Raw genomic sequence first — 24,380 nt, forward strand, 5'->3', positions numbered from 1 at the left:
GGAATGTCCATGGAGCAAACCATGGAATATTTATTTTCTATTTTCTAAATTGTGATAATAAAAATAAGATATAAATAAAATGTAAACAGTTGCATTGTGTACATGTATGAGTCCTTTGATATAGACAAATAGAATTCAACAATAAAACAAAGGGCAAAAAAAAAAGGTTTAACAAAATAACTAAACTTTGCCAGGGGACTGAAAAAGGAAAATAAATTGCAATTTATTTTCTTGACTCACACATTTGCCTAATGATCTTTAGCCTCCACATTGCCAGACGTTGCAGCTGCACGAGTGTGATAATCAGTGGTTCTCATTTCTCAACCTGTGGGTCGGGACCCCCAGGAGGGTCTTGTAGATCTGCTATTTTCACAATATACATGTATTAAATAATAACATAAGTTTATAAATGTGTGAGAAAATACTGCTGAATAAAGACGTATTTCTCTCACCCAATGGGGGATGGGCACACCCGGCCAGTGTTGCCTTGTCTGCTTATTATAAGTGACTGGGCTTATTTTTCTTTAAAGTGTCTTGTAAATATTGGTTAGTTGCGGGTTGTGTTTTTTTGGGGGGTTGTTTCTAAAGTGTAGTTGCTTATTTTGGCTTGTTTCACAATTTTCCAATTATTTTAACCAGTGGTTCTCAAATATTTCCATATGGACCCCCAAATTAATTAATATGTATTTGTCCCTAACCCCATCTGAAAATGTTTTGTGCCATGGAGCCCTGTACCAGTCAGGTTTGTGTTATTAGAATGTTTACATTTTTTTCCCAAATATTCCACATTTTATTTCAAGATGATGTTTTGAAAATAGCCAACCCTCTACACTAGTTTACAGTTACGGTTAAAAGTGCTCATGTGGCCTCATTTGGGCTTGTTTTCTCAGAACTGGTTGCTTATTTCTCTCACAAATCCTGGCAACGCTGCACACCCGGAAGTTAGCAGCAGCAGCAGCCAGCTAGCCTTCCTAGCTAATGTCACCGCTGTGTAACTAGTTATTTACCATGTTGTTACTAGTTATCCGCAACAACACTGATTGATGCACGTTAGTTAACCCGTGGACTTCACTGCACTGGTAGGTCATTCACTGGAGTGTCTGTCATTTATATTACATCGGTGTTTATGATGGGAAAGCCTTGGTTATAGTTCACTCTAGTACGCTAACGCTAAACTAATTTATATGCTGATAGATTGTAATGTAAACAGACCAGGTTAGTTACTAACTAGTTATAATCATGGGTCGGCTGATAATGCTGTGTTTTCGTGTCAAAGGCCGCAAAATTGGCCGCGGGCTCCCCATGTCAGGGCCCCCCATGTCAGGCCCCGAGTCCCCAGGTCCTGGGGTCCCTGCCCTGACATGGGGGGCCCTTTGCCAATTTTCCTGGGGCCCAGGATATTTTTTACTGGGGGGCGTCCTGGAACTTTCCAAGGACTCCACTTTGAGAACCATTGGGCAAATGTACCTCCTATATTGCTAAGTATTAAGGACTCTCAAAATGAATTTTATTGTCTAAGTTCTTATTATTTATTTCAGAATTAATTGACGGATCTAGTATTTTCTGCAGTGCAAATGAGAGCTGATAAAAGGTAAGAAGGATATGCTAATAATATGCATTCGCCTTTAGTCTCTGTATCAATATTTTGGTGTCAAACATAACTTACTGCCAATCTGCCATATCCTGCTCTTTAGTGGGCTGGGAGACATGTCACATGTGTTGAAGAGAAGAAGGAAGGCACTGACTGCAGCAAACTCGAGACAATTAAAGCCTTTCTTATTTACAGGGTGCAACCAAATAACGTGACATTGAAACAGTGTCACGTTATTTGCCAATACATCATCTCAGCAGGTCATGTCACGTGTGTTCTCATTGAAGTCTCTCTGTGGTACTAATGCATTTTGGCCTTATTGCAGACTGAGTCGTGGGGAACGGAGTGGAAGGTATGGATCTGGAACAGATGGGAGTAGAGACGATCCAGAAAGGCATGAGAGAAGGAACCGTGATGCGGAGAGGGATTGTGATCGACGGTGGGGCGATGAAAGGCACAGGGAACGATTTGATGCACGGAGAGGTCGAGATAGTCCTGAGGTCAGTGAATATAACAGCTGTTTGAGGACATTGATTATTATGTAAGTCATTGGTTCTCAAAATGGGGTCCGGGGACCCCCAGGGGTACTTGAGGGGGTTCCAGGGGGTCCCCAGCTAAAGGATGGACAGGGACCAAATGACCCTTATCGGTCTGTAACCTTGAGAGTGTACAAATGGAACCATTTGGTTCCATTTGTACACTCTCAGAGTTAAATTAACATTTATTTTACAATATGAATTGGGGTCCCAGAGATAGAGATGCCATTAAATGGGGGTCCGTAGCCTAATGCATGTCAGACTGGGGGTCCTTGAAATTAAAATGGTTGAGAATCACTGCTAGAGAGCCGTAAACATCTTCTATTATGGGGGGTCCCTGGCTTATCTTTTCAAATGGGGGTCCGCGGGCTAATAAGTGTCTATTTGGGGGTCCTTGGCACGAAAAAATTTGAGAACCACTGATGTAAGTTGTAGACCTCTGGAAAGAGAGCCCTGGACACCACTTGTTTGTAATTCTTGTGGATTATGACAATGCAGGTTTTATTTGTATGTTTTGTACAGAGGGGGCAGAGAAAGCGACATTCCAGTGACCGGTCAGATGATGAATATGATGGGGATCCAGACCAGGACTACAAGATGGAGCAGGAAGAGGAGGAGAGCAAGACTATTATGCTTCGAGGTCTATCGCTCCACATGTCAGAGGATGATGTATGTTTGCCAAGCCTTATTTCAATTATAATTATAAATAAGACTGAGGAAACGAAATGTATTGCTTTAACCCTTTTTATGAGCAGGAACGCATCTGTGTCATTTAGGATTTATTTGGCTATTTTTGAAAAATCTTGAACATTTGTGGGAAAAAATGTAGGGATGTCCCGATCACGTTTTTTTGCTCCCGATCCGATCCCGATCTTTTGATTTTGAGTATTTGCCGATCCCGATCTTTCCCGATCCGATCTTTTCATTAAAAAAATATATATTATATTATAATTTATGTAGAATGTAGAATTTATTTTTATCATTTATTTTGTAGCAATAAAAGACAATATGTCTCAAAACACTGGCTGACAGTTGAATTATTGCCAACAAAATAAATGTTAATTAAAGAAATGAAGACAAATACTGAATCTCTGAACATTGGCTTGCAGTTATCGCACATAACCAAAATACAATAATAATATTAGACTTGTCATTCAGGATGGAAAATAAAGTTGTCATTTTGGGGAGAAGTGGAACTTAGAAGTAATTTAAGTTTAGCGTGAGGGAGAGGGTCTACTCTGATTACTACAGCAGGGGTCCCCAAGGTTTTTTAGGTCAAGGACCCCTTAGCTAAGGGAGAGATGAAGCAGGGACCCCCAATACATATTGTATAACATTTGTGTTGCAGATTAAACCTTTTCATAGATTTTATAGATAGCTCCATAGACTTGTTTAACAGCACTGTCATCAGTGTATTTATCAGACATGTCAAACTCTCAGTACTTAGTAAAGTTGAGCCTAGGCTCTGTACTTGGTCTTCTCTTTTCCCCTCTACCTCTTCTAAAGTTCCCCTCAGAATATAGGGATATTAGGGTTCATGTGGTTAATGTAAATAAAATAAAAAGGTCCTATCACGCAAAGATTTGGAGACCCCCCTGTAGTAACTCTGAGAACCCCCTAGGGGTCCCCGACCCCCTGTTGAAGACCCCTGCTCTACAGGGAATTACTTGATATCTACACCAGGGGTCTTCAACAGGGGGTCTGGGGGGGTCCTCAGAGTTACTACAGGGGGTCCCCCAAATCTTTGTGTTATATGATTATTTGTTTTTACATTAACCACTTGAACCCTAGCATCGCTTTTCTGAGGAGAACTTTAGCCAAAAATAGCAGATCTACAAGCAGATCTACACGCACACACACACACACACACACACACACACACACACACACACACACACACACACACACACACACACACACACACACACACACACACACACACACACACACACACACACACACACACACACACACACACACACACACACACACACACACACACACACTAATTAGTGATGTTGATTGCTATGTGGTCAAATGCGCATACAGCCTCAACGAGCCATCATTAACCAGCTAGTCAGCTGACTGGCAACAATATGCGCATTTGTGTTGAAAACGCATCGCATCTGATCACTCTTATCTAATCCAAGGAAGTTGGAGCAACTCTCTAAAATGGTGGATTTTAGTTTGGCTGGTCAATTTGAGATGACAACAGCAACAAAGGTTAGTAGTAGACTATTTGAGATGTAAGATGATCAGTTATTATTCCAGTGGTCTATCCAAGATGTTTTAAAAAGTTGACGACCAGCGCTACTCCTCCTGCGTGCGTCTCCCTCTATGAACGCCACGGGGCCACCGTGTGTGTGTGTGTGTGTGTGTGTGTGTGTGTGTGTGTGTGTGTGTGTGTGTGTGTGTGTGTGTGTGTGTGTGTGTGTGTGTGTGTGTGTGTGTGTGTGTGTGTGTGTGTGTGTGTGTGTGTGTGTGTGTGTGTGTGTGTGTGTGTGTGTGTGTGTGTGCGCGCGCGCGGAGAGGGGAGGGCTGGAGAGCTCAGCCTGCAGATACAACACGTTTACAAACAGAGACGAGAGAGACTTCTCATTACGAGTTGTTTTACCGAGGGAGAACACTTCTCCATATGACGCTGTTAATGATGACTTTAAGAACGTTAAATACAATAATAAAAATATTTTATTAATACAATATTTAAAAGAATATGAATATTTTTATTTTTATTTTTTATTACCGATCCCCGATCTTTTTTTGCCGATTCCGATCTTTTGAAAATGACGTGATCGGCCCCGATCCCCGATCACGTGATCGGATCGGGACATCCCTAAAAAAATGTATATATGTGTGTTTTAATATTTTTTTAATTCCCTGGAACAACATATGTTGAGATGGGGATCCGTGGCCAAATACACATCATTTTAGGGCAACATAAGTTTTTTCAAAAAAGAATTAGGATTTAAAAGACATTTGAAGAACAATGTATTCAAAGATTCAAAAATAGCAGATCTACGAGCTCATGTGCCGAGCTATGAGCTTGTAGCTCTGCTATTTTTGAATAGCCAAAGAAATCTTAAAATGACACAGATGAGTTCCCGCCGGTTTTAATGGGTTAAGAAATCTGATTGAGCCTCTTTATCTTCGGTTCAAGATCCGGACGGCCCTTGAGCAGCTGCAGGGCCCGCAACCTGTGGACATCCGTTTGATGAAGAAAAGGACGGGTGAGTGGCGTAGTTCCAAGAGGGTTCATCTCACATTCCATATCCATACATCCACACCATGCAACCTGCCTCCCCCTATCACTGCTATGCCACAATGTCCCATTCTACAGCTGTCAGCCATAGGACCCCTTTTGTGCCCGATTGTATAGATGTTTGTGTGACGTGATTTAGGGTATAGCAAGGAGATAGTTGTTTACTTTGTTAGTAGGGCTGCACAATTAATCACAAATCGTGATAGCTTTCAGTGAAATAACCGTGAACCGTGGCAATTCATTTAAACACCTTTTTATATGTTCCACTGTCGCACCTTGCCATTGTCTCCTCCATAGATATAGAAACCTAGATATCTCATTGGCCTCTGCAGTTCATCGGAGCGACGTGTATCGCGGCTGCCATTTTGGAGAAGGCAAGCTTCCTGACTACTGGCCAATCACAGCGCATCTTTTCCGGGACTTGTCAGAATCTAGTTGTATAAAAATATCCCGTTATATTTTTATACAACTAGATTCTGCCAAGTCCTGGAAATGACACACTGAGATTGGCCAGTAGGCAGGAAGCTTGCCTTCTCCAAAATGGCGCCCGAGATACAGACGCCTCAGAGCCAAAGGAGACGTCTACCTTTTTATGTGTCTATGGTCTCCTCACCATCACACAAGTTAACCAAAACATTATACATCCCATCTCCACGTCCATCAGGCTGACAGAGGCACAATAAACCCACAGAGGTCATTACTTATGATTTGACCAAAGATGTGACACCAGTAAGAGCAACAAATACAATAATAAAACATTAATTATTGATTCAATAATCATGAATCGATAATTGTCATCAAACTAAATAATCAGGATAGTAATTGTAGCCATAATGGTGCAGCCCTAATGTGTTAGTATTTTGTTGTGAAATCATCATGTTTCGATAAAGGTTACCTACCTGATTTAGGTGTTAATTTGAATTGGACTCGCTATACAGCCGACTGTGACTGAGAGTTTGAATGTTTGTACCAAAGCATTCTGACTAACACACCTCCCGTCTATATTTGAATGCTGTCTCTAGGTATAAGCAGAGGTTTCGCCTTCGTGGAGTTTTATCACTTGCAAGATGCTACCCGATGGATGGAGACCAATCAGGTTGCCTCAACAATCACCAAGTCTAAAATTTGTCTTGGAGATTAGAGCCCCAAATAACAGATTCAACTGATCTTTTGAGAGTTTTTAAGAAAAAAAGTTAAAGGAAAAAAATAAGTGACAATTTACAGAACTAAAGGCTTTAGTACAATGACAGTGTTCTAAATTGTAATTTAAAACTGATATCAGAGGCAATTCCTCTGATATCTGTTGATGTCATGGACTTGTTTAAAGTATTTAATAACCATTCAAAACATGGGTCATTTTAACTGCTCAGTTCAATTTGTGAATTTTGTTTCTGAACTTATATCGCCCAAGTGGTCCTTTTTTTTGTTTTATAGTCATGACTGCTCTGGAACTCTCTAGTCTCTCCCCATGGAGTTTTGCCAGATGCCAACCTTGGACTCTTTCAAGTCCGCACTTTCAAGAGACACTTGTTCACTCAGGCTTTTGGCAAATAGTTTATTTATTTTTGTAAATGTAAAGTGTCCTTGGGTTTTTGAAAGGCGCTATATAAATACAAGTTATTATTGCTCTAGGGTTTCATAGCACACTCTGCTCCAGCTCAGTTCTTCGGCTCTTTGCTCATCCCCCCATTTAAAATCCGAAGACGGGAATTGATCAAGGACGAGCTGGCAGCACTCCGGTCCGAAACACTAGCACATAGCAATATAGCTTTAGTTTGAGCACTCAACCCCTTATAAACACATACCTACAGCTCTCTCTCTCTCAGAATTTCTTTCTATCACCTGATCTGCTACCGCTCCCCTGTATTCACTGAGTGACTCGACCTAAATGAGTGTATACGCCTAGCCACGCTTTCCCGTTCCAGTTGTGTGCTCACTCGTTGGGTGGGACTAGTGGCTGGACCTCACCTGCCAATTTTAACGTAACTATCCTGGAAGCCGAAATAACTCGCGTCTTTTTGACTCTGCAGAACAAGCTGATGATCCAAGGAAAAAGCATAGCCATGCATTACAGCAACAGGAGACAGAAGTTTGAGAACTGGCTCTGCAATGCTGTGAGTTTCATGAGACCTGCGAGTCGAGTCAACGTCATTTGTCTTATTTGTAACTAACAAAACAGATAATGTTATCCGTTCGTTGTTCACAGTGTGGCCTGTACAATTTCCGGAAGAGGTTGAAGTGTTTCAGATGCGGATCTGTCAAAACTGGTGAGTAGTGATGTTAGGCCTGTACCCACCTATTAACTGTCCACTGAGTAAAGATGGGAATAGAAGATTAACAATAGTACTGTGTGTCCTATAAGAATCTTTCACTGTCTTAACTTAAACACAGCCAAGTAGTACAGTACATGAGATAGTCCAGACATTTGATATGATAGTTGCTTGTCAAGTGAATGTAAGAATTTCTGCATTGGTCTTGATTAAACTACTTTGCTCTTGTTGAACACAGAGGGGGACTCTGCTGGAGCAAGTGGTGTGAATGAGTCTCAACATTCGGGGGATTATAATGGCGACAGTGAGTGCTGCTTTTCATATGCGCAAATATTAGGATCTTATATTAAACATATTGCACATAAAGAGATCCTCAATTCTTTCCAATTCTCTTCTCTCTATAATTTCCAGCAATTATCTTGAGAAACGTTGCCCCTCATTCGACCGTCGATGCGATTCTGATATTGCTGGCACCTTATGCTAATCTGAATTCTGGCAACATCCGCCTCATTAAAGACAAGCAAACGAGACAGAATCGAGGCTTCGCCTTTGTTCAGCTCTCCTCTCCGTTGGTATGTTCATGTCTGTTGTGAAAGTGTTGGGATAATGATGTAATGTTTGTTGGGGAGGGTGGATCTACATGCATAATATCTGAGATTAAGTTTCTTCAAATCCCTGTGTGTAGGAGGCTTCTCAGCTCCTCACTATTCTCCAAAGCCTCCAGCCACCTCTAAAACTCGACGGAAAGACGATTGGTGTGGATTATGCCAAGAGTGCCAGGAAGTGAGTCATCATAAACATAATTATCCTCCAGTTCAGATCAGATTTGCGTTCATCCCCATGAAGCATCATATATGGAGAAGACATCATTTTGTCACCGCCTGATTGTTTAACTTTCATGCGAATAGGGCTGCAACTGTTGATTTTTTCCTTAATGAATAATCTATCGATATTAATCAAATAATCGAAGTGTGACGTTGATTTTTAGACAATTATTTCTTCGTTGTACACTGGTGTCGTACAAATCTTTTGAAAATTTAGGATGCCAGGTTGAAAGTGTTTAAACCTAATGAAACTGATGCATTTATCACCTAGTTTTATGGGACACATTCAGCGGCTTCTTATGATTAAATCCCCTTTTGCAGTTATTGATGGTCGGGACCAATTAGTTTTAAGTAAAACTTCCTCCTGAGGTGCCAGGAGGATGTTTTACTTAAAACTAATTGGTCCCGACTCCAATACACCGAACTTCACTAATAATGCACACAGCAAATCCCACTGAATAGCTTCACGTTTTGATACAAGCCCCAATTATTCCCTCACAGAGACTCGGTGCAGCCTGAAGGGATTAGAGCCAACGCTCTGTCTGTTGCCAGCACAGCCATTGCTGCTGCTCAGTGGTCATCCAGCCAGGTACAGTTTGTTTTTGTTTGGTGTTTTTCATCCTTTCTTCAATACAAATATGTGTTTCAGGAGCCGATGCCACATGGCATTGAGGCGTTGTTGTGACATCATTATGGAACAACAAAAGCTCTTTGTAGTATTTTGCTGATATTTCTTTGTTGATAGCTTCTAGTCTAGTGTGTATTAGAGGGTAGCACGGCTCTGCCCGGAACCGGAACCCCGAAACCAAGCCGGGTCGGGGCCAAACTATTGACTTGTCCCTCTGATCGGTTTCAATTGCCACGGTTCTCGTCGGCCCATTTGAAATGGATGGACCCGTGCTACCCTCTAGTCAGTGTGTTGTTCAAATGGTCTTTGCTTGAGGAAGACTTTAATACAGCGCTTTAAATACACTGTGACTGTGTACGGATAATATATTTTTCTACTAAGCACCTCCTGGCCTTCTTAGAAGTTTGACCTGCACTTCACTATTGCTCACACCAGTTTCTACCTTCTAGTTGCAGCAGGGTTTAGGCGCCACGTCTGACTATGCCTCAACACAGGACGGTTATGCTCAGTATACACAGGTCAGTGCAAATCATCATCATCATCATCACATGAATGATTTGAGGAATTGAATGAACATTTTAATCAGTGCTTCATCCTTTCTCGTACAGCCTTATCAGCTGTGGCCCCAGCAGCCTGAAGCATTGGCACCTGTCTTAGGAGACGGACTGCTAGGAGGTATTAACAAGTAATAGTCATTGTGTTGAACATGCTAAATGAAACAACTATGACATCTATTATTACTAACGCAACAACTTATTATTCCTGTTCCACAGCTGCTCCAGGAGTGAAGACGTTGATCCCAGCAGTCACAGGGGTTCTGTCCCAGCCACTCCTTATCAGCCAGTCTGCGATACAGGTAGATACTTCATCGTCTCTCTGTCTCTCTCTCTCTCTCTACAACCAACCAACCAACCAACCCGTAGGTCATACAATTAACAAAATCATCATACAACTTGCCATATAGCCCACACCTATTTCCGCCTGAATAGATTTTCTACCATTTAGCATTTTCTTTCAAATACTGTTTTTGTCCTACAAATTTTGCAAAAATGCCAATAAACCAATCACGAAACAATCGACCACACATTTTCATAACATATTCAGGGGCCTCTGCACAACGCAGAGCCAAAAGTGATTTCACTTAGACGCATAGAAATGCGACGAGTGTGTGTGTGTATATATAACGGCACTCAACTCTCAACAAAATAACTTAATTATCATCTAGGTATTATATCAAGAAGAAAAGTTCATACTATACACACAATTATACCACACTATATCATTCTGGGACTCCCTCTTTCTTTGGTATTTCACCCAGTTGGGCGTGGTAATATGCCTACACCTAACCCCTAACCTTAGCCTCTGCAAAAACTATGCGTAACCCTAACCTCACAGAAACTATGCCTTACCACAGAAACTATGCCTGAACATAACCTCAAAACCACGCCCACCCGGGGGAAACACCGGGAAAAGAGTCCGATATAAGCCTGTCTTCTTTCCTCCCCTCAGGCGCACCAATTAGGTGAAATAGACGTGGCGCTGCAGGCCCCGTCGTCACTGGCAACATCCTCAACTGCAGCCGTCAATGACTCTGCTGCTCCTAACGCTTCTGGTAAGAGATGAGTTGACCACACTATAGCTTTATCCACAGGTGTAGTGAATAGAACTATCTTTAATGCATTGAATGGATGAAATAGACTGTAAAATGATTGTACTGCTGTTTTTGTCACCAGGTGCCCCTGACACATCCACCTACCAGTATGATGAGTCTTCTGGTTACTACTACGATCCACAGACGGGGCTGTACTATGACGCTAACAGCCAAGTATGGATTTTATGTGTTTATTATTTGTTTTCAGTTGCCTCACATCTAGGCCTGTCACAATTATTGCATAATCGTCTAATCGCAATTATTTGAGATAATCAAGTCATCGTCAAATGTTCACACATTTTCAAGTATAAAAAATAGCAGAAATAGCTGATCTACAAGCTTACAACGCGGCACAAGCTTGTAGATCAGCTATTTCTGCTATTTTACCATGTATAAATGTATTAAATATGTCAATACTTTCTTTGTATATTGAAGTTATTTTTCATATCTTCCCTGTGCAATTTTTTATTACGGAGCCTAAAAGGCATAAGAAATTTAATTCGTATTCTTATTATGTCCCAATGTTCAATGCCAAACGCACAACTAAATCGTTAATTGCAATTATTTCAGTGACAATTAATCGTCAACTTAAATTTGTAATCGCGACAGCCCTACTCACATGTTGCATTTCATTTCTACCGGAAGCTATTTTAATCATCAACATTTTCTCTGATCTTTGTCGTTTATAGTACTACTACAACTCCCAGACTCAGCAGTACCTGTACTGGGACAATGAGCAACAGGCTTATGTCCCCGCACCCGATGGTGCAGGGACAGAGCAGGCCTCCGCAGCAAGCGCTTCAGCAAGCGCCGCCGCTGGCTCGGCTGTCAAAGAGCCTAAAGAGAAGAAGGAGAAACCAAAGAGCAAGTCTGCACAGCAGGTACACGCTCACAGGAAACTGTTGAACTCTCTCAGTTTTGTGCTCTCGGTTTCCAGAGCTTATGGAGATGATTTTTTATGCATTCCCTGTGTTTTTTACTATCAGATCGCTAAAGACATGGAACGCTGGGCAAAGACCCTGAACAAGCAGAAGGAAAGCTTCAAGAGTAGCTTCCAGGCGTTAGGAGGACAGTCCAGGGAGGAGGAGGGCAGAGAGTCTGCTGCAGCAGACGCAGGCTTCACCACGCTGTTTGAGAAAAAGGTGCTTAATCGCTTCAACTTAAGCCCTATATACAGTACTTTGTGACAAATGGAAAGAAATAGCAGATCTGCAAGCTCACTACGCATCACCATGTGACATATTGTGAGCTTGTTGATTGGTTATTTTGGATATTTTTGGGAAATCTTCACCTGTAATGTCATTCCCAACATAGGAACCCCAGGTTGAAAGTGTTTAAATGAATGTAATCATTATTTACTGTGACTAGAACATCACTCTGGTTTTATAATGGTATGTGGAGAGAGGCAGGTCTGATGAGGAAAAACAACTTATTAACAATTTCAACTCTCAAATGTTTGTTCAGCTGCACTGTTTAATGAAAAGTTGTTATTAATAACATTGCAATAGTAACAGGACTTAGATGGGCTCCAGGTTAGCTGAGCCCTACTGTATTATCTGATCGCCCTTGAACATCTATTCTGGACCCCGGTACATGTTAAAATTGATGTGCATTCTGTGACATGACTTCTGTTATTTCAGCAAAATGGTGGCTTCGAGGTGCAGGCCTTTATGAACGAGCGTGTGCAGACCATAGTAGAACAAGAATCGGCAACAAAGGTGAGGGGGGGGGGGGGGCGGCCTATGAAAGACGGCCCTTGGTAAAATCCTCAATGTCAGTTAACTGACATTGTAAAGTAGAATTATGCCAAACATCCAATGGTTATTTTGGAAATGTATGTATGTTGTAAGTCAGTATATTTATTCAAGTTAAGCACTTAAAGGGATAGTTCACCCCAAAAAAATGAGAAAACGTTTTTCTATCGATTAGTCACCCCATGGAGAATTTGATGACCAGCGGACCGGTAAGGCAGCGGTTCCGGTAGGAGACACAAAGGAGACTTTTTGTCTGTCCTACCGGAACCGCTGCCGGTCATCATATTATTGCCTTAGGAATGTGACAAAAACAAAAACATATCCATGAATTCAAGTCACCATGGGGTGACTAATTGATGGAAAAAAAGTCATTTTGGGGGTGAACTATCCCTTTTAGCTCTTCTTCCATACAAAGTGCAGTACAGTGTCAAACTGATACAAATCTTAGTGTTTCAACTGGCCAGCCAAATTAGTTATCTGTATATGAGTGATATTGCACGAATTGTATTCATGAGATGAATGTTTATTTCACAAAATCATGAATCGTTGAACTAACTTTTGTATTTGTGAATTGCAGAGTGGGCTGGTAGCAGCCTACAACGGGGACAGTGACCCAGAGGACGGTGCAGCGGAGCAGACAGAGGAGGAGACTGCGACACTGACCGACTGGACAAAGATGGCCTGTCTGCTCTGTCGAAGGCAGTTCCCCAACAAAGAGGCCCTGCTGCGTCACCAGCAGCTCTCCGACCTACACAAGGTACATACAGTAGGGCAGTATAGAAAGAGCAAGGTGTGCTCGATCTGAGCGACACTATGATGAATATTTTGGGATCTGCCATCTGCTAGGGGGTATACGACAGTCCCTTGGATACAGGATTAGGTAGAGACAGGAGGACATTTTGGAATGTCACACACTTTAAATCAGTGGTTCTCAAACTTTGTCATGTCAAGGACCCCCAAAATGATATGTATTTGGCCACGGACCCCCATCTCAAAATATTTTGTTCCAGGGACTTCCCAGAAGCAAAGATTTAAGTTAAAAATGTTTGCTTAAAAAATATGTATATTCAAAGATTTGCACAAATTTTCTAGATTTTTCAAAAATAGCAGATCTACAAGCTCATAGCGTGGCACTTGGTGCCGCGCTATGAGCTTGTATATCTGCTATTTTTGAATAGCCAAAGTATAAAATAATGGGATAAGTGGTTAAATTAGTCGCTGTTAATATGTTTCAGCAAAACCTGGAGATTCAGAGGCGATCTAAGCTAACGGAAGCCGAGTTGGAGGAGTTGGAGAGGACGGAGGTATTTGGTCAAAATATGCTTCTCATCTTTGAGCGTTGGTGTTGGGATGCTTAATGAGATCTTTATTACATGGTTGTTTGTTTTCCTTTTTGTCTACAGCTGAAGTACAGAGACCGAGCTGCAGAGAGAAGGGAGAAGTACGGCGTTCCTGAACCACCTGCTCCTAAAAAGAAGAAATTCTACCAGCCTCCCGCTCCCACAGTGTAAGACAGTGAATCACAACCTTTTTTCATTTAAAGAACCCCCAGTTTGATATGCATTATTAGGCTATGGACTTCCCGTTTGATGTGATTTTCCCCGCCTGCACCCCAGTCTACACGACAAAAAGTGGTCATTTAACTCGCCGTACAAATAGAGCCATAACGGTCCATTTGGTTCCATTTGTACACTGTTATTAGAGTTACAGACCCAGAAGGATCCATTTTCCTTCAGTGCCTAACTATCGGCCATTTAGCTGGGGCCGCCACTGCCATCACCACATCAGTAAACATTAATCATCTCTCTGAAAGGATACCGTAGCAAACGTCGTGTAGTGATGGGTCTTTGGAGATCAATAGTTTGCATGGTCTGATTAATGTCATGAGCGTTTGTCTTATCTGAAAAGTCTTGTGACGTGCATACACAGAAACTACGAGCAGCCCACCAAAGACGGTCTCACCAGCGATAACATTGGGAACAAGATGCTGCAGGCGATGGGCTGGCAGGAGGGCAAAGGTTTAGGACGCCACCAGCAGGGCATCACTGCTCCCATCGCAGTGAGTACTAAGCACAACTTGCTGGAGGTTGGGGGAGGGCGACCCATGTCAAATCTGCCTCTTCTAATAATTGTCTTTCCCCGTCTCTCTCCCTACAGGCCTCATTAAGGACCAAGGGCACAGGCCTGGGAATCAAAGGAAGTGCATACGAGCTCTCGGCATCTGACACCTACAAGGACGCTGTGCGGAAAGCCATGTTTGCACGCTTCACTGAAATAGAATGAATATGACCGTTTGGGGTGGGGGTTTGGGGACGAGGGGCTTACTTTCACAAATCAGTGCCAATGATACAAGAAAAGACACTGATGATGATGATACTGTGAATATATATTTCTTTTCTCACTGGCTCAATTGTTCATTTCTATTTTCTCATTGTATACAAATTTCAGTTTTGTTACATAAGATCTTTTCTTTTTTTTCCAGTGGATCATGTACACTTTGTATAGTTGTTTGTATTATTTGTACAGAATAATGTGATCCTTTGAGCTCCCCTCTGCTGTAGTAAAGCTAAACATTGTGCTCATGAAGTTTTCTCTGGTGTATATATACGACGAGTAGTAACTGACTATACAATGTGCCTCAGTACCAGCCCTTTAAGTTCCCTCGAGCAACACACTGAACTGCTCTAGCCTAGCTACTCATTGGCCAACAGTATAATGCTGGTTTGACTGGGAAGCTTAAAAGAGCAATTCACCCATTTTTAACTTTCATATAATTGTTTTTCATTAATGCTCATAATATTGCACAGTTTCCGTCTACTCACTCAGCGTCTCATTGGTGGGCTATGGACAGTTCAGAGACCACCAAGACATCAATGGGGATTCCACTACTGTAATTAAATGGAAACGAAAGCCATTGTTCCTGCTTTAATTTAAATAAAGTGTGATATCTTGTTTGAAATTGCCAAACCTGCTTACTGACGATGTCATCTGTAGGCATGTTTCTGAACGGTCCACAGTCGCCCTCTGAGACACAGAACAAGTAGACACAAATGTTGTCTTATATCTTATAATGAGCATTTAGAGAGAACCAATTATATGAAGTTGGGTGAAGTGGTCCTTTGAAAATAAAATGAGTGCAAACCCAAGACAAAAGTTTAACTGTATATGAAATATTGCAGAACCATAGAATTTTACATTGCAGGGTGCAGACTGACTCGGTCAATAAAAGGGGTTATTCACATTTAGAAGTGACTCGTGCCCTCATGTGCTTGTGGGACCTGTTAATTGCACAGTACACTGAAGACAAAGTAGCGTAGTCCTGTTACCAATGTGCATAAAATAAACGGACCAAATGGTCTCTATATAGTCATGAAATACTATGAAATAATACACCTTATCTCCTTTACCTGACTTTAAAAGGCAGATAATATGCTGTCTATGACCTGCTCTTGTTTTTTAAAACCTGTACCTTTTTAAAAGGTAACATTTATTTTGTATTTTATCTTTTTAGTCTGTTATGTACTTTTATTGTTTTATCTGTTGTATAATGCTTTGGCCTTGTTTTGGCAAGGTCTCACTTGTAAAAGAGGTTTTTAATCTCAGTGTGATTTCCTGCTTAAATAAAGGCTATACAAATAAATTTGATTTCCACTGCCCACGGTTTTGTTTTGTTTGTAATCTGTAGACAACTGCGATATTGACTGTTCTAGGTGGAATTTGGGAATGTAAAAAAGAAATACAAATTAATGCATATAACCTGTGGTGAAAGTTATTCCAATAGCTGATATTGCATTAAAGTAGCCCGGGTGACAGAAATGTTGTATTTCTAACATCTCTGATTAACCCTAGATAGTTATTTTTTGATTGAGATATAATTGTGGTTACTTTCAATTGGGGCCTATTAAGATCCATGTTTCTTCCATTTAGTCATCATCGGACCTCTCTGAAAGCTGCTCATTACATCATTTGTGTTATGGTTAGTCTCCCACACGTTCATTTATCGCTTTTTAGATTTGGACCCACATGGGGTTTAAATCAGTCCTGGAGGGGGTGGGGATCAGTCAGGACTCAGGAGCTCACCGTTATGAAACCATGTCCTTATTATCCCCCAGCCTGAGCCCCTGCTTCAGCCTCGGGCACAGACAAATGGGCTCATGTTTTCTGAACGGTCCCACTCAGAGATTCCTCAGGAAAATCTTTCATGTCTTTCTACCTGGAATTGAATCTAAATGACTATGTTGTCCTCCTAAGGCAATGGTTGCAGACACTGATTATATTGGTTTGTTTGGATTCACCCCCTGCATGCAACTTAACATCCTCTGCAGCCTTTTCTTGACCGTCATCATCAACAGTGGAATATGTCCTCAGGTTGTGGCAGTCTCAGTCAGTCTTTTTACCTAAGTAAAAGTATCAATACTGCTATATAGAAATACTCAGTTACAAGTAAAAGTCCGGAATTCAAAATGTACATTTTATGCCAGTACAAAAGTACTGGCATAAAAATGTACCAAGAGTAAAAGTACTTATTATGCAGAATGTCCCATTTCACAAGTTTTCACATGTATAAAAATATTTTGAAAATATTGTCGCAATATTGTCGCGATGCGACGCAGTGTGAGCTTGTAGATCTGCTATTTTTAAATGGCCGAAACATATATAGGGCTGAAGTGATTAATCTATGTTTTGTAATAATAATCAAAATATTGTAAAAGCACAATATTTGCCTCTGAGATGTAGTGGAGTACTGAAAGTGGAGTAGTAAAAGTACTAAACATTAGAGGTACTCAAGTAAAGTGCAAAAAAGCCTCAACATTTTACTTAAGTACAGTACTTGAGTAAATGTACTTAGTTACCACCACCGGTTTTTGGCATTCATATTGTGGCCTGCAGTTTTCTTCTACTTCCTTACACACTACCTCAACGACATTTACTCCTTGGTTGGTGACAGGGAAACTAACCTACTACAGTATGCCACAATTCTTGACCGTCACTGCTGCTAAGGCTACTGCTGCTATAACATATAGACCAGCTGGGAAGATTGGACTTTTATCATACAAACTGACAATTGATGTGAGAGATATGTCATTTAATATAAAATGTTAATGTGTCAGAGAGAGAGAGAGAGAGAGCAGTGTTTTATCTTTGTGTGCAAACTACAAAGTGGTTGACTTGAGTGACCTCTGTGTGTGACATGTGATTTATCACTAGGGGGCAGTATCCATTGTATTTGGTACAGTAGAGTAGGCTATTTTCACCAGCGATGACTATTTGATATATGGTCAAATAACAAAAGTCATCAGGAGAAAAACATTATATAAATTCAGTATTTTTAGAGAAAGTAATACTATAGAAATGTAATTACCTTGGCTTGCTAAATACAATTTCAAAAAATGATAATACAAATTGTCTTTCTTTTTAGATAGGCCTATTTAACATAACATGTCACAATGGAAGTGAATGGCTGAAACCTTGGGCTGAAACCTTGACCAAATATGGAGTCATACGTCAAAGGTACATCATAGCCTGACGTCATAGACTGGCCACATGAAGTGCCAGATCCATGGGAGCCTTGCCGTCATTAGACCTGTCTTTAGAACTATTTATACTGGAGGTGGGATTGAGCTGAAATCGTAGCACAAATGGAAGTGGCTCCATGTCACGGCACTGACATCATAGACTGGCCACACAATGTCCCACACAGATGCCACGCCATTAGTGTGCGGGTCAAAGCTGTTTTCTTTGTTTTCACACCCAAAGGGACAAGCAAGCCTGATAGAACAGTGTGTGCCTTGTATGTATTTACATGCATGTATGTAAGCCCAACATTTGCCTCACATGTCATGACTATTTGCCCAAATATGGAGATGCACACACACAGCCCCTGGCTGGATTCCAAGTACACGGCTAGGCCACAGTGTTAATTAGACCCCATCCTTTTATGGCAGTGGTTTTCACCTCTTTCATATCAATCAAGGACCATTATTTAGTTGGCATTAGAGCCACGGACCACCATTTCATGACATTTATCCTCTCAGATCCAAAACTTAGAATATTGTGGATATATTTTAGATATATATATATTATTCCATCAATGCTGTATTGATGTGTTAGAGAGATAACAGGCAAACGTTGACCAAAGTTACTATTCTTCTATATTCTCTAATTGTATAAACTTCTTAATTAAGTCATGCAGATGTTTAACAATAATTTAACTCTTGAGAGTGTAAAATACGGGTCCATTTGGTTTCATTTTACAATCTCATAAGCCATTCCACAAATAAGCATCAAATGTCTTGTCATGCAGCCAGCAGGAAACTCAGCATTTTTCAAAACTGTCAACGACAACTGTTGTTTGCTTTTGTTTTGTTTGTTTTGTGGTGGAAAAAGTACTCACATGTTTTACTTAAGTAAAAGTATCAATACTGCAATGTAGAAATACTGTGTTACAAGTGAAAGTCCGGAATAAAAAATGTACTTGAGTAAAAGTACAAAGATATTGGTATCAAAATGTACTTAAAGCACAAAAAGTAGAAAGTACTCATTATGCAGAATGTCCCATTCCCAAGTTTTCAAATGTATAAACATCTTTTGAAAATAGCAGATCTACAAGCTCACAATGCGTCGAAGTAAACGTATTGGAAATTGGAAATACTCAAGTAAAATACAAATACCTCAAAATTGTGGTATTGGTTTGGTTGTTTTATTTTTGGGGGGGCATTATAAATGGGTATTTATAATGCATGACTGGAGGGGTATTAGAAAGGCCAGTAGCCTATCTACTGTACGTTTGTATGTACCTATGTTCCTCGCCCGTCCCGTTTGTATGCGAGAGCTGGCGAAAACTTCTGGGAACTCAGATTAGTATGTACCCAACTCCATATTTTGGTAATACTGATGATGACCGCCATGACGTCGTTCACAAACTACAGACCTCGTCACTTGCTTTCCATGGCTACAGATTGCACGGGGAAGCCACGCAATTATTAGACCATTTGTTGTGTTCTAGTCGGCTCTCTGGCAGCGAGCACACCCACATTATTTTCTGTTGCTGTTGGTAGTCATGGCTGCCTGTTCCCACCTTAGCAGTGTGGGTGTTCAGACTGCTCCAAACTGTACTGAATAAATGCTACAGTAGCTTGCATAATGTCTTCAGACTATTAGACTGAAGTCTCCACTGGAACACTGTGTCTGGATGCGTGATCTGTAGACTCCAAAGAGGATGACTCGATCTCCCACCATGCAACAGCACTTCATATGTATGTACTTGAACCCAGGCCTTCCCCCTTGGGCTCAACCTTCTTTCAGGAGAAGGTCTCAAAAATAGCAGATCAGATGTATAAGCTCACAACCTGTCGGGATGTGGCGTGTTTTGAGCTTGCAGATCGGCTATCTTTTTAAGCGGTTGTTATGCTTACTCAGTTGAGATACTGGTACATGATCAGCTTACTAGAAACTGTGTGAGTTGACCTAGTATAACAAAGTGCACACAGTTACTATATTATTATTATCATCGTCATCATTCCCATCATTATACAATGAATAAATAATATTACAGATAATGTGGTTGATAGACATTAAACCGTGTGCATGAAACTGCTGTAATCTGAACAGGATTTCAGCTGATGCACTTCCCCTTTATCCACAAAACTGCCTGATGAGACGCTGTCAAACTCCAAAAGCTCATGCACTGACTTAACTATTAAAAAACTAACAAAAAACTATACTAAGGTATAAGGAATGAGCTCAGAACTTATTCAGATGACTGTTAAATGATCTAGAAGACTGCAGTGAGATGTAGCCCAGCTATGTTTTACTTGTGGTTTTGTGAGCTAGACGAAAGAAAGTTTGGGGCGTGAGAATCTACAACTTTTAATGAGGTTGACATTAAATCAACCTTGCAGACAACCCATGATTTCGAGTCCACCAACGTGGCCCTTAAAACAGCATACTTGATACATGTCAACCACAGTAAAGTATTTTTCTTTCCCAGATGACATGCCACCTAAACAACTCTAGCAGTAATTGCTAGCTGTCTCTTGGATTTGTTACAGTGACGTGGATCCATACAAATCACAAAGGCCAATTCCCGGTGTCCTCCGATGACCCCGCAGCTCAACCTCTCATGCACAGCGAAATACTCAGCAGTTTGAATCTCTGAGAGTGTACCCTTATGGGTCCATTTGGTAACATTTGTACACCAAGGATTTTACAGTGTAGCGGTACTTCCCTGGGCTATAGCCTCTCTGATTCTATATTGATACATTTTCAGATGTAGCAATATGACAGCCAGTAAAAATATTCAAGTGGGTATAAACTTGAACAGGGCATGAAAGTTGCTCCTCATGAGAACTTTCCCATTCGCCTTCTGTTACTAATATATCAATGATCTGACAAGCTCTCAGTCTCGTTCGGCAGAAATATCCAATTCATTTCACCATGAATTTGGATCATGAGTATTCTCTGGAGAAATTGTGTTAACGGTTTGCCTTAATCCTAACTTTTATGTTTTATGTAAACATGAAATATTGTGGCCATATACTGCCAAGCTGATTTAGTCAAGCTGCCATATCCCAGGATAAGCACAGTGTTTGTCGCTATTGAAATGTTTGTTTTCCTTTCCTCTTGGATCTAGGGTGAAGTACCTCTAAGACGACTCTCAGGAGAAATACACGACAAACAGAATAAACGCACACTGGTAATACACTTGACTCATGCAGGCAAGTCCTTTAATGCTCGGGCCAGCTGTCCAAACAGAGGACAGCTGAAGTTAATAACTGCAGAGGAACATACAACAGACACATTAATTTAGAAAGGGTTTAGAGATATTATGAATTGTTCGGATTCATAAAATGAGGTATTTCAGGAGTATTCCTTCAGAATTCTTTGTTTATCCCTCAAAAACAATATTACAGATATGTGTCCCTCAAACTTAATAACATTTGAGCATGCTGTTCAGGTTGATTAGCTGTCTACTTCTCTTGCCCATTATTAGCCAACACAAGGCCAAACACAGTGGGGTTTGTTCTATTAATGTTGATTTATTTTTCTTTTAATCAACAACACAGCTTTTGTAGGTGCTCTTACAAAAAAAAAAAAGTAATACTATTGATTACAGGTGTTTGTGGTTAAGTTAACATTAAATGCTTCATAGTGGGGAGTTTGAATTATATAGTCATTATACAAGATATCACGTTTAAGTGCTTTGACCTGTGCATGCCATGGTAACTGTATGAACTGCAGGTGTTGAGTTTAACTCCACACAGCAGCTGTCATTCCTCTGACCATCACACAAATTGTTTGCTGATAACTTCAAAGCTGTTTGTTTTATCTGTATAATCGAGCAATGAGGAGTTACTTTCTGTTATATAAGAGATTGCTACTTGAGAGTTTTGTCACCATAGCTACAGTAGCCTACCTCAGGACTGTGAAGGTCCTCAGCATTTGCCCATTAGCAATTGCTGGATGGATTGAGAGATCAACGTGTAGTTTACAGTATGAGGCTTCACCCACCCATAGGCCATACAAGCTGTGCCAAGAACCTAACTTGGCACAGAAGAATTTAAGGAACTCGGAAGATCTCTTGCATAGTGGGGTTAGTGTGGCCATACACAGGCTACGTGAGTGCAATCCACTGAATTTCAGTGCCTGATTTCTCATGAGTATGTGGCATGGTTGGGGAGAAATGATAACATGTTTATTACTACAACAGGATTACAGTGATTTTCACATTCCTGTTGTACTGGACAAAAGGGATTACTTGTTGAAAACAAACCAGCACCATTATTTCAAATTACACAGTTAAAATAATAAGATAGATGAGGGAAATGTAGTTGTCATAGCAGCACCGCAGTAAGGATGAAACAAAGATAGTTACAGGCAAGGGTAGAGAACAGGTACAGAATCCTAATATATTGCCAGACAGTTACATTTGATGTTCACATAAATTCTGTTTAACCTTTCATTCTTAAGCCTTTAGAGACAGAGTAATTGAAAAGGTGTAAGTCAGATCAATCAAATACACAAATTAACTGATAAGGGTGTCTTTTAATTTAATCCTCAAAGACTGCAGAGACATTTTGAGACGTGGCATGCCTTAATGGTAACATCCTTTGCACTAGTCAGAACTATCCACGGTATGTCTGAGACTTTCGTGTTCCGGCATTGGCCGTGATATTTGACGTCCACTGTCACCCCACCTTCCTCCATGAATTGAGTACGTGAGGATCTCATTTGAAATAAGCCATTGTGGCTTTTATGAGCGATCCATTTTAGTTGACATTGTATTGTAAACTGTACTTCCATGTGCTTTTTAGCGGTGCCAACCGCTCTACATTTGACTCTGTCCGTGTGTGTGTCCGTCCGTCCGTCCGTCCGTCCGTCTGCATGCTTGAACACGGCAAAACACATGCGCCACTTCAACCCACACACACACACACACACACACACACACACACACACACACACACACACACACACACACACACACACACACACACACACGCCAATACTGCACACACACGAACACACACACGAATCAATCCGTATGTCCGTCCGTATGTTATGTCCGTTTGAGCACGGCATTTAACCAGCTAAAATATTTTTTGTCCATGGACTAAAACCACCAATAGGGACAAACCGAAATTTATTAAGCCCCGCCCCCTCTGTCTTCCTATTGGACTGGGGCTTTAAACAGCCGTAAGTCCAGTTTGCCGCATGCCACCAAGTCCAAATTTGGTATGTGGACTTAGACCACCAATAGGGACGAACTGTAATTACTTAAGCCCCGCCCCCTCTGTCTTCCTATTGGACTGGGGCTTTCAACAGCCATTATTCCAGTTTGCAGCATGCCACCAAGTACAAATTTGGTAAGTGGACTCAGACTACCAATAGGGACGAACTGAAATGAGTTCAGCCCCGGCCCAAAGGCACCGCTTCCTTCACACAGGGTGTGATTTTTTCTCTGCAACCTTCTAAATAAAGTATTCAATCAAATTCCTCCCTTTTGGGGCCCTGTTCCTCTGGCTGGTCTCTCCTGGAGAGGCACCTGGCCGCTCCTTCAAGGAATTCCTCCCACAGCGAGGAACAATGCTCAGGGGTTCTTTCTTTCCTGCAGGGTTTTGTGTACCACAAGCGTATGGGTTCTCTGATGGCAAAAGAGGAGAATGGTCCAGGCGGTCCCTCATGTATGTTTATGTGTGTGAGAGGGGGCGCTTTGTGAACTCGTTCTGTACAAACGTTCTCTGATGATTGAAGTATGGAGAGAATAACAAACAAGCATTTCGGTGGTATGACAGATGTCTCCTCTTGATAGAGATTACTGCAGACGTCTGACTCATGTAAAAAGCGCTACAGCTTCATTGTGCTTCATCCTGTATAGGTGCCTCACCAAGATCTGTCTACTCTAAATGATCTGCTATGATTGTGTGTCTTTTATACGTTTGGATATGTTCTTGTATTTCAGGGGGGGAAATTATTGTTATTAACATTGGACTCATACAGACAGCATCAGTGAGTAATCGCTGACTGTCCTGTATGTGGGTGGCTCAAAAAGCTCCAATTAAGCCATCCTCAAGGATCATTATGACATTATGACATAATAACATATATTAATCATAGACATTTTAAAGAATTAAATATACCCAGCACCTTTTTATATTCATGTGTGCACTGCTTTCACATGAATTATTGATTAATTATTATTGTGGAATTGAATGTTATTATTAACATATCAATCAATTGATTTATTAAGACTAAAATGAAAGAGGAAAAGGTAGAGATACGCTGTGAATGATTATACATATTGACCTAAAGAAACATAGAAGACTGCAGTAGTTGAAAATAACCTGAGCACTGCTATATAATTGTCA

At 41.0% G+C, this 24,380-nt stretch overlaps 1 protein-coding gene across 2 annotated transcripts; it reads left to right on the forward strand.

Annotated features, from left to right (window-relative positions):
• The first annotated feature begins 946 nt into the window (after window positions 1–946).
• On the forward strand, window positions 947–15,480 carry LOC311048204 (RNA-binding protein 5-like). Of its 2 annotated transcripts, XM_084061307.1 has the most exons (25): window positions 947–1,079; window positions 1,539–1,591; window positions 1,917–2,091; window positions 2,650–2,796; window positions 5,285–5,354; window positions 6,409–6,482; window positions 7,417–7,500; window positions 7,593–7,653; window positions 7,895–7,960; window positions 8,068–8,228; window positions 8,342–8,439; window positions 8,982–9,069; window positions 9,558–9,626; window positions 9,717–9,783; window positions 9,882–9,964; window positions 10,618–10,720; window positions 10,842–10,933; window positions 11,449–11,640; window positions 11,746–11,901; window positions 12,400–12,477; window positions 13,091–13,270; window positions 13,749–13,817; window positions 13,917–14,020; window positions 14,443–14,572; window positions 14,671–15,480. In XM_084061307.1, exons 2-25 carry the CDS (start codon window positions 1,575–1,577, stop codon window positions 14,794–14,796), a joined length of 2,490 nt encoding a protein of 829 aa, XP_083917433.1. In that variant the 5' UTR covers window positions 947–1,079; window positions 1,539–1,574; the 3' UTR covers window positions 14,797–15,480. The 2 variants fall into 2 exon arrangements, with proteins under 2 accessions (XP_083917433.1, XP_083917434.1); XM_084061308.1 differs by lacking the exons at window positions 947–1,079; window positions 1,539–1,591; window positions 1,917–2,091; window positions 6,409–6,482 and having other exon boundaries at window positions 2,730–2,796.
• The last annotated feature ends 8,900 nt before the right edge of the window (window positions 15,481–24,380 follow it).

This window comes from Gymnoscopelus microlampas, assembly GCF_963454915.1.
Source record: "Gymnoscopelus microlampas genome assembly, chromosome: 7".
In the NCBI taxonomy this organism is placed as follows: domain Eukaryota; kingdom Metazoa; phylum Chordata; class Actinopteri; order Myctophiformes; family Myctophidae; genus Gymnoscopelus; species Gymnoscopelus microlampas.